The sequence below is a fragment of the Entelurus aequoreus genome, linkage group LG11 (assembly GCF_033978785.1).
Source record: "Entelurus aequoreus isolate RoL-2023_Sb linkage group LG11, RoL_Eaeq_v1.1, whole genome shotgun sequence".
In the NCBI taxonomy this organism is placed as follows: domain Eukaryota; kingdom Metazoa; phylum Chordata; class Actinopteri; order Syngnathiformes; family Syngnathidae; genus Entelurus; species Entelurus aequoreus.
Genome location: NC_084741.1, coordinates 15,622,525 through 15,634,370, shown reverse-complemented (window position 1 = coordinate 15,634,370; position 11,846 = coordinate 15,622,525). Strand labels below are relative to the sequence as shown.

The window sequence follows — 11,846 nt, the reverse complement described above, 5'->3', positions numbered from 1 at the left end:
AGTATATATGTGTGTGTGTATACATATATATATATGTATATATATATATATATATGTGTATATGTATGTGTGTATGTATGTATGATTTATTTATTTTTAAGATGTTTTTAGGCTAACTCTGCGTGTATAAATAAGTCTTATGTTGTGACTTGTAACCTGTTTTGAAAAGTTTTTATTCCAAGAATCATGTAGAATCGACAATTCTGAGGGCTTGTTTTCCCGCTGAGTGCTTGAGCCGGTGCCACATTTGCAACGCGCTACGTTTTTTACATACGCCGATACTCGTCAGTCCGCCCGGTACCTGTCCCTGAGTGTGGCGCAGGTTGACAGCGGCGTGTGGTTGTGGTCGCAGGGCGTCCTGCGGGGCTTCAAAGGCGAGCTCATCCACGTGTACAACAAACACGACGGCGCCCTGCGGAACACCGAGTACTTCAAGCAGCAGAGGGACAACTGCAACGTCATCCTGATGGGCGACTCGCTGGGCGACCTGACCATGGCGGACGGCGTGCCCAACGTGGAGAACATCCTCAAGGTCGGCTTCCTCAACGACAAGGCAAGTTATCTGTGTTACTTTTACTCGTAATGAGTCATCTAATGACAAAACCCCAAACCCGTGAAGCTGGCAATAACAATATATAAATAATACATTCCAGGGTTTATCTGTCAATAACAATATATAAATAATACATGTCAGTGTTTATCTGTAAATAACAATATATAAATAATAAATATCAGTGTTTATCTGTAAATAACAATACATAAATAATACATGTCAGTGTTTATCTGTAAATAACAATATATAAATAATAAATGTCAGTGTTTATCTGTAAATAACAATATATAAATAATACATGTCAGTGTCTATCTGTAAATAACAATATATAAATAATACATGTCAGTGTCTATCTGTAAATAACAATATATAAATAATACATGTCAGTGTTTATCTGTAAATAACAATATATAAATAATACATGTCAGTGTTTATCTGTAAATAACAATATATAAATAATACATGTCAGTGTTTATCTGTAAATAACAATATATAAATAATACATGTCAGTGTTTATCTGTAAATAACAATATATAAATAATACATGTCAGTGTCTATCTGTAAATAACAATATATAAATAATACATGTCAGTGTCTATCTGTAAATAACAATATATAAATAATCAATGTCAGTGTCTATCTGTAAATAACAATATATAAATAATCAATGTCAGTGTCTATCTGTAAATAACAATATATAAATAATCCATGTCAGTGTTTATCTGTAAATAACAATATATAAATAATCCATGTCAGTGTTTATCTGTAAATAACAATATATAAATAATCCATGTCAGTGTTTATCTGTAAATAACAATATATACATAATCCATGTCAGTGTTTATCTGTAAATAACAATATATAAATAATCCATGTCAGTGTTTATCTGTAAATAACAATATATAAATAATACATGTCAGTGTTTATCTGTGAATAACAATATATAAATAATACATGTCGGTGTTTATCTGTGAATAACAATATATAAATAATACATGTCAGTGTCTATCTGTAAATAACAATATATAAATAATAAATGTCAGTGTTTATCTGTAAATAACAATATATAAATAATACATGTCAGTGTCTATCTGTAAATAACAATATATAAATAATACATGTCAGTGTTTATCTGTAAATAACAATATATAAATAATACATGTCAGTGTTTATCTGTAAATAACAATATATAAATAATACATGTCAGTGTTTATCTGGAAATAACAATATATAAATAATACATGTCAGTGTTTATCTGGAAATAACAATATATGAATAATACATGTCAGTGTTTATCTGGAAATAACAATATATAAATAATACATGTCAGTGTCTATCTGGAAATAACAATATATAAATAAATGTAATGTCAGTGTCTATCTGTAAATAACAATATATGAATAATCAATGTCAGTGTTGATCTGTAAATAACAATATATAAATAATCAATGTCAGTGTTTATCTGTAAATAACAATATATAAATAATACATATCAGTGTTTATCTGTAAATAACAATATATAAATAATACATGTCAGTGTTTATCTGTAAATAACAATAAATAAATAATACATGTCAGTGTCTATCTGTAAATAACAATATATAAATAATAAATGTCAGTGTCTATCTGTAAATAACAATATATACATAATCAATGTCAGTGTCTATCTGTAAATAACAATATATAAATAATCAATGTCAGTGTTTATCTGTAAATAACAATATATAAATAATCAATGTCAGTGTTTATCGGTAAATAACAATATATAAATAATCCATGTCAGTGTTTATCTGTAAATAACAATATATAAATAATCCATGTCAGTGTTTATCTGTAAATAACAATATATACATAATCCATGTCAGTGTTTATCTGTAAATAACAATATATAAATAATCCATGTCAGTGTCTATCTGTAAATAACAATATATAAATAATACATGTCAGTGTCTATCTGTAAATAACAATATATAAATAATACATGTCAGTTTTTATCTGTAAATAACAATATATAAATAATAAATGTCAGTGTTTATCTGTTAATAACAATACATAAATAATACATGTCAGTGTTTATCTGTAAATAACAATATATACATAATCCATGTCAGTGTTTATCTGTAAATAACAATATATAAATAATCCATGTCAGTGTGTATCTGTAAATAACAATATATAAATAATACATGTCAGTGTTTCTCTGTAAATAACAATATATAAATAATAAATGTCAGTGTTTATCTGTAAATAACAATATATAAATAATACATGTCAGTTTTATCTGTAAATAACAATATATAAACAATACATGTCAGTGTTTATCTGTAAATAACAATATATAAACAATAAATGTCAGTGTTTATCTGTAAATAACAATATATAAACAATAAATGTCAGTGTTTATCTGTAAATAACAATATATAAACAATACATGTCAGTGTTTATCTGTAAATAACAATATATAAACAATACATGTCAGTGTTTATCTGTAAATAACAATATATAAATAATACATGTCAGTGTTTATCTGTAAATAACAATATATAAATAATACATGTCAGTGTTTATCTGGAAATAACAATATATAAATAATACATGTCAGTGTTTATCTGGAAATAACAATATATAAATAATACATGTCAGTGTTTATCTGGAAATAACAATATATAAATAATACATGTCAGTGTCTATCTGTAAATAACAATATATAAATAAATGTAATGTCAGTGTCTATCTGTAAATAACAATATATGAATAATCAATGTCAGTGTTGATCTGTAAATAACAATATATAAATAATCAATGTCAGTGTTTATCTGTAAATAACAATATATAAATAATACATATCAGTGTTTATCTGTAAATAACAATATATAAATAATACATGTCAGTGTTTATCTGTAAATAACAATAAATAAATAATACATGTCAGTGTCTATCTGTAAATAACAATATATAAATAATAAATGTCAGTGTCTATCTGTAAATAACAATATATAAATAATCAATGTCAGTGTCTATCTGTAAATAACAATATATAAATAATCAATGTCAGTGTTTATCTGTAAATAACAATATATAAATAATCAATGTCAGTGTTTATCGGTAAATAACAATATATAAATAATCCATGTCAGTGTTTATCTGTAAATAACAATATATAAATAATCCATGTCAGTGTTTATCTGTAAATAACAATATATACATAATCCATGTCAGTGTTTATCTGTAAATAACAATATATAAATAATCCATGTCAGTGTCTATCTGTAAATAACAATATATAAATAATACATGTCAGTGTCTATCTGTAAATAACAATATATAAATAATACATGTCAGTTTTTATCTGTAAATAACAATATATAAATAATAAATGTCAGTGTTTATCTGTTAATAACAATACATAAATAATACATGTCAGTGTTTATCTGTAAATAACAATATATACATAATCCATGTCAGTGTTTATCTGTAAATAACAATATATAAATAATCCATGTCAGTGTGTATCTGTAAATAACAATATATAAATAATACATGTCAGTGTTTCTCTGTAAATAACAATATATAAATAATAAATGTCAGTGTTTATCTGTAAATAACAATATATAAATAATACATGTCAGTTTTATCTGTAAATAACAATATATAAACAATACATGTCAGTGTTTATCTGTAAATAACAATATATAAACAATAAATGTCAGTTTTATCTGTAAATAACAATATATAAACAATAAATGTCAGTGTTTATCTGTAAATAACAATATGTAAACAATACATGTCAGTGTTTATCTGTAAATAACAATATATAAACAATACATGTCAGTGTTTATCTGTAAATAACAATATATAAATAATACATGTCAGTGTTTATCTGTAAATAACATTATATAAATAATACATGTCAGTGGTTATCTGTAAATAACAATATATAAATAATACATGTCAGTGTTTATCTCACAGCGACAACACAAACACGCCGTTTTAGTGTTAGCTTGTTAGCATTAGCATTATGTTCACTCAGGTTGAGGCTAATAACTACACAAATGGAGTGTCACTGACTACTTTTACAACATGTAATAAAATAAATAGATAATAATTGAAGTTGTTTACCTTTGTTCCACTCGTCCTTCATTTCAGGTTTATCTTCAAAATACGATGTTGGAGTCGCTGCTTCAATGTCCGGCTAAATACTTTATACTCCTCTGTAAATACCTTTAAAAGAGTCCGTTTATTTCTCGTCGCTTCGCAAATTGAAATGAAGTTTGTTAAAAATAATAAACAGCAATAAAATAGCTGAAACAAACACGTCGTCGGGCATACTATAATGGCGGCTGAAACTTAGAAATCAATCAATCAATCAATGTTTATTTATATAGCCCTAAATCACAAGTGTCTCAAAGGGCTGCACAAGCCACAACGACATCCTGGGTTCAGATCCCTCATCAGGGCAAGGAAAAACTCAACCCAGTGGCATGACAATGAGAAACAACCTTTTAGCAACACCCCTAACCGTGTTCAACCAATCAGCCCCCTTTAAAGTCCCTGGAACTATTCCAAAGACCCACCTCGCTACAAGGAACTAAATATAGTTCTTGAAGAACAGTCATAGAGAAGTTTCTTTAAGCGCAAAAATGATGACTAAAGTGGTGAAGCTCTGTTTATTTTTATTGACTGTTTATTTAGGAAATATTCATTATTAATTGACATAATTGTATGTATTCTTCTTCATGAGTCCCTTTTTACGCGGTATATTTGATTAGTACCGTATTTTTCGGAGTATAAGTCGCACCGGCCGAAAATGCATAATAAAGAAGGAAAAAAACATATATAAGTCGCAATGGAGTATAAGTCGCATTTTTTGGGGAAATGTATTTGATAAAAGCCAACACCAAGAATAGACATTTGAAAGGCAATTTAAAATAAATAAAGAATAGTGAACAACAGGCTGAATAAGTGTACGTTATATGAGGCATAAATAACCAACTGAGAAGGTGCCTGGTATGTTAACGTAACATATTATGGTAAGAGTCATTCAAATAACTATAACATATAGAACATGCTATACGTTTACCAAACAATCCTAATCGCTAAATCCCATTTTATACGTCTAGTCCAGGGCTGTCCATACTTTTTCCACTGAGGGCCGCACACTGAAATATCAAAGCAAGCGGGGGCCATTTTGATATTTTTTATTTTAAAAAACTATACAATATAGGTATAAAAAATATACATTTAGGCCTCCACTCGGGCTTGATCCTGGGGACCCCAAAAGATTTAGGTAAAAAAAATATTAAAAATGTGTCATTATTTAGTATTATTATTATTATCAAAGGTCTAAATCTCCAGATCAACATTAGGTCTATCTGTCAATATAAAGTGTTTTTTCAAGATTGAAGTTGTTTGCTCTTTTTGTGTTTTTATGGAAAAAACACAAAATATGCAATATTTTCCCCCAATAACATTTTAAAGTGGAATATTTGAGATTATATAATAATTGGAGTTCAGAGCATAACTCATAACAACATTAATTCATTATTATTTTTGAGCAACTTAAATAGACACTTAAAAAAAAAAAAAAAAAAAAAGTCCCACTAAAATGATTGGGGATCAAAAAGGGTCCTGCTCAGTAAAGTATTTAAAAATAAATCTTTTTTTTTTTTTTTACTTTTAACACAATAGTCTCAAGATCAACTTCAGATCTTTCCGTCAATTATAACTTTTGTTGTTGCTTATGTTTTTTGTTTGTTCGTTTTAGGCCCTTTAAACAAAACAGCTTAGTTTTTTGTATGGCAGACACAAAATATTTTCCCCAAAAAATATTCCAAAGTGGAATATTTAATGTGACGTAATTGGAGCTTTGAATAGGTCAATAATTCATAATGACATTGATTTTGATTCATTATTATTTTTTAAAGCATGGCAGCTTTGTGTTATTAGAGTAAACATTGCAACATGTTCTTGTTACATTTCACCTGTTTGCCCTTTTATACCACTTGTTATGTTTTTTATTTTTTTAATCGTATTTTTAGAATGTGCCGCGGGGCCGTTAAAAAATTACCTGCGGGCCGCAAATGGCCCCCGGGCCGCACTTTGAACACCCCTGGTCTAGTCTCTTACGTGAATGAGCTAAATAATATTATTTGATATTTTACGCTGATGTGTTAATAATTTCACACATAAGTCGCTCCTGAATATAAGTCGCACCAAACTATGAAAAAAACTGCGACTTATAGTCAGAAAAATATGGTACTTATTTTATTTCTAATCAGCCTGACCTAAGCCTAATGTTTGTGTGGTAAATAATCATCTTTGTGATGAACACATGCTTTCATATCATTTGACAAGGCTGTAAACTGTAAATATTGAATACGATTAAAATCCAGAGTAAGAGTTAATATTTGAGTGGGGCCCCGGGCCCTTCTGTAGTGGAAAAGTTGGGCCCTGAGGTCAAAAAGGTTCTGAATCCCTGCCCCATAGGATTGTATAAGCCTTAAAACACGGCAAATTTTGTTGCACCTTTCGGAAGCTTTTTCAGAAAGGTGCAACAAAATTTGCCGTGTTTCCGTGACAAGCACAAAAATAATCCAACAAAATCCTGGGGGGGGGGGGGTGGATAGTTTGTGACGGTGTGTGTGCGTGTGTGTGGCTCGGCAGGTGGAGGAGCGTCTGGACAAATATTTGGACTCTTATGACATCGTCCTGGTGAAGGACGAGACCCTGGAAGTGCCCAACGCTATCCTCCAGAAGGTTCTATAACTTCCCCTCCAGCCAGTGACCAGTGACCCAAACACTGTCCACTACTTCCTGTCCCCCCACCCCCTAATCACAGCCTTTGTAAATGTTCTCAATCAACTCTTTGACAAACCTTCTTCCTGACCTGCTTGTTGCTTCTGCACCTCCACGCCATCTCCGTCACCTCGCCGCACACACCATGGATCCTTGTCCTCGGTCTACCCGGGGAGTCGGACCAGAGAACAGCAGATGGGTGATACAGAAGGACGCAATCCTAAATACGAATGGAAATGTGTTGCAAGCATCATTCTTAAGTCTACGTGAGAATATCAGAGTTAGCATCATTGGATGTGAATATCGGAGGTGTGCGCTCGGCTTTTAGGAGAGAAGAAAAAAAAGAAGCCTTGTTTACTCGCAGTTAAAACTCATTCAAGCACTTTATTCTACTGCTCCAACACTCACCCCATGACTCATACATGTGAGTATCACTCATACATGTGTACGAACGAGTATGACTCATACAAGTGAGTATCACTCATACATGTGTACGAGTATGACTCATACAAGTGAGTATCACTCATACATGTGTACAAGTACGACTCATACAAGTGAGTATCACTCATACATGTGTACGAGTATGACTCATACAAGTGAGTATGACTCATACATGTGTACAAGTACGACTCATACAAGTGAGTATCACTCATACATGTGTACAAGTATGACTCGTACATGTGTACAAGTATGACTCATACATGTGTATGAGTATGACTCATACATGAGTATGACTCATACATGTTTTACTCATACATGTGTACGAGTATGACTCATACATGTGTACGAGTATGACTCATACATGTGTACGAGTATGACTCATACATGAGTATGACTCATACATGTATCACTCATACATGTGTACGAGTATGACTCATACATGTGTAAGTATGACTCATACATGTGTACGAGTATGACTCATACATGAGTATGACTCATACATGTATCACTCATACATGTGTACGAGTATGACTCATACATGTGTACAAGTATGACTCATACATATGAGTATCACTCATACATATGAGTATCACTCATACATGTGAGTATCACTCATACATGTGTATGAGTATGACTCATACATGTGTATGAGTATGACTCATACATGTGTACGAGTATGACTCATACATATGAGTATGACTCATACATATGAGTATCACTCATACATGTGAGTATCACTCATACATGTGTACGAGTATGACTCATACATACAAGTATGACCTATACATGTGTACGAGTATGACTCATACATATGAGTATGACTCATACATGTGTACAAGTATGACTCATACATATGAGTATCACTCATACATGTGTATGAGTATGACTCATACATGTGTACGAGTATGACTCATACATACAAGTATGACCTATACATGTGTACGAGTATGACTCATACATATGAGTATGACTCATACATATGTGTACGAGTATGACTCATACATGTGTATGAGTATGACTCATACATATGAGTATGACTCATACATGTGTAAGAGTATGACTCATACATGTGAGTATCACTCATACATGTGTATGAGTATGACTCATACATGTGTACGAGTATGACTCATACATACGAGTATGACCTATACATGTGTAAGAGTATGACTCATACATGTGTACGAGTATGACTCTTACATGCGAGTATGACCTATACATGTGTAAGAGTATGGCTCATACATATGAGTATGACTCATACATATGAATATCACTGATACATGTGTAGGAGTATGACTCATACATGTGAGTATCACTCATACATGTGTAAGAGTATGACTCATACATATGAGTATGACTCATACATACGAGTATGACTCATACATATGAATATCACTGATACATGTGTAGGAGTATGACTCATATATGTGAGTATCACTCATACATGTGTAGGAGTATGACTCATACACATGAGTATGACTCATACATGTGTACAAGTATGACTCGTTCGAGTATGACTCATACATTTGAGAATGACTCATACATTTGAGTATGACTCATACATATGAGTATGACTCATACATGTATCACTCATACATGTGTATGAGTATCACTCAAACATGTGTACGAGTATGACTCACATGTGTACGAGTATCACTCATACATATGAGTATCACTCATACATGTGTACGAGTATGACCTATACATGTGTAAAAGTATGACTCATACAGGTGAGTATCACTCATACATGTCATACATTTGAGTATGACTCATACATATGAATATCACTGATACATGTGTAGGAGTATGACTCATACATGTGAGTATCACTCATACATGTGTACGAGCATGACTCATACATATGAGTACGACTCATACATGTGTACGAGTATGACTCGTACATGTGTACGAGTATCACTCGTACGAGTATGACTCGTACATATGAGTATGACTCGTACATGTGTAAGAGTATGGCTCATACATGTGAGTATCACTCATACATGTGTAGGAGTATGACTCATACACGTGTATGACTCATACATATGAGTATGATTCATGTGTAAGAGTATGACTTATATGAATATAACTGATACATGTTTAGGAGTATGACTCATATGAATATCACTGATACAGGTGTAGGAGTATGACTCTTACATGTGTACGAGTATAACTCATACATGAGTACGAGTATGACTCATACATGTGTAAGAGTTTGACCCATACATGTGTATGAGTCATACACGTGTATGGGTCAAACTCAAACACATGAGTATGACTCATACATGTGTATGAGTATGAGTCATACTCGTACACGTGTATGAGTCATACACATGTAAGAGTCATAGGCGTGTAAGAGTTGGAGCAGAAGTCAATGGTAAAAGTAAAAAAAGCATCAACCAAAGTAGTTGTAAGTGTGGTCCACCACCATCATGTTTGACATGTGCTGCTATCTGTCTGTCTGTCTGTCTGTCTGTCTGTCTGTCTGCCTGCCTGTCGCCTGCATGTTGCCTTTTTCAACTTGATGTGCAAAGACAGGAGAGGAGGAGTCAAATAAATATCAGCGAAACAGGGAATCATGTCACACATACTGTATCTTCTGTGGACCTCCATTTCCTAAAGTACTTTCATGTGTTGTATTTTTATATGACAGATTCTTTTTTGTCTGTGATGGTGTGAATTGAAGATGAAATAAAAACATTTTGTGAGGCCGCAAATTACTACTGATGGGACCCGAAGGGGCTTTTTTTTTTGTTTTTTTTTTGATTGGTGGAAGTTGAAATGTTGTGTTCACGTGCAGGGGGTCTAACGTCATCATTCCAAAAATACTATTAACCAAAACAAATAGTGGAATAAAATAGTAAAACAGGTCAAATGTAACAAGGAAAAAAGTTGCATAGTTGACTCTAATAAGCTGACATTTTTTTCTTTAAAACTGTTTTTGCTCAAAAAAAATATTGAATCAAAATCAATGCTTTGAATTATTGACCTGGTCAAAGCTCCGTTTAGTTTGCATCAAATATTCCAATTCTACAAACATTGCATCATGTTTGTTTGCTATGAAAATGAAACTTTTCTATTACAAAAAAAGAATAAAAAGTTTTAATCAACAGATTGATCTAAAGTTGATCTTGAGATTTAAGCATTTAAAGTAAAAAATAGTAATCTGACTTATTTTTAACACTTTTATGAGTGAGGCCCTTTAGGCTCCCTGAGAATTTTAGTGGGGTGTTTTTAAACTGCCATTGTTCCAAAATAATAGTGCATCAAAATCAATATATGAATTATTGACGTTTTTGAGGCTCCGGTTATTTCACATCAAAAATTTCACTTTATTTTATTTTATTTTTTTAATTTGATTCAATTTTTATTTTTATTTGTAATTTTTTATTTTTTTTTATTTTAAAAATTCCACTTTATTATAATTTTGGGAGAAAATGTTGCATATTTTGTGTGTCATCAAAAATCAATGTTTTCTTTTTCATTTTTCCTGTTTTTGTGTGCTAAGAAAAACACAATTTTCTATCACAAAAACAGCATAAAACACACAAAAAAATCTATTAAAAAAAACAAAAAACTTATAATCGTCGTATTGATCTAAGGTTGATCTTGAGATTTAAGCATTTAAAGTAAAAAATAATAATAGTCTGACTTATTTTTAACACTTTTATGAGTGAGGCCCTTTAGGCTCCCTGAGAATTTTAGAAGGGGTGTTTTTAAACTGCCATTGTTCCAAAATAATAATGCATCAAAATCAATATTATGAATTATTGACGTTTTTGAGGCTCCAGTTATTTCACATCAAAAATTTCACTTTATTTTATTTTATTTTTTTAATTTGATTCAATTTTTATTTTTATTTTTTTAATTTTTTTTAATTTTATTTTTTTATTTTAAAAATTCCACTTTATTATAATTTTGGGAGAAAATGTTGCATATTTTGTGTGTCATCAAAAATCAATGTTTTCTTTTTCATTTTTCCTGTTTTTGTGTGCTAAGAAAAACACAATTTTCTATCACAAAAACAGCATAAAACACAAAAAAATCTATTAAAAAAAAACAA

At 31.0% G+C, this 11,846-nt stretch overlaps 1 protein-coding gene and 1 long non-coding RNA gene across 3 annotated transcripts in view; both read left to right on the top strand.

Annotated features, from left to right (window-relative positions):
• The window catches only part of nt5c3a (5'-nucleotidase, cytosolic IIIA), a 50,921-nt gene extending 42,794 nt beyond the window's left edge, over window positions 1-8,127 (top strand). For both annotated transcript variants that reach the window (XM_062062607.1, XM_062062608.1), the window contains exons 7-8: window positions 353-553; window positions 7,217-8,127. In XM_062062607.1, coding sequence (XP_061918591.1) covers window positions 353-553; window positions 7,217-7,318 — 303 coding nt within the window. In that variant the 3' untranslated portion in view covers window positions 7,319-8,127. The remainder of the gene's footprint in view (window positions 1-352; window positions 554-7,216) is intronic.
• Window positions 8,128-9,264: 1,137 nt separating this feature from the next.
• Window positions 9,265-10,539, top strand: LOC133659828 (uncharacterized). Its single transcript, XR_009827722.1, has 2 exons — window positions 9,265-9,881; window positions 9,920-10,539. It is a non-coding gene; the product is annotated as an uncharacterized LOC133659828 (long non-coding RNA).
• Window positions 10,540-11,846: the final 1,307 nt, after the last annotated feature.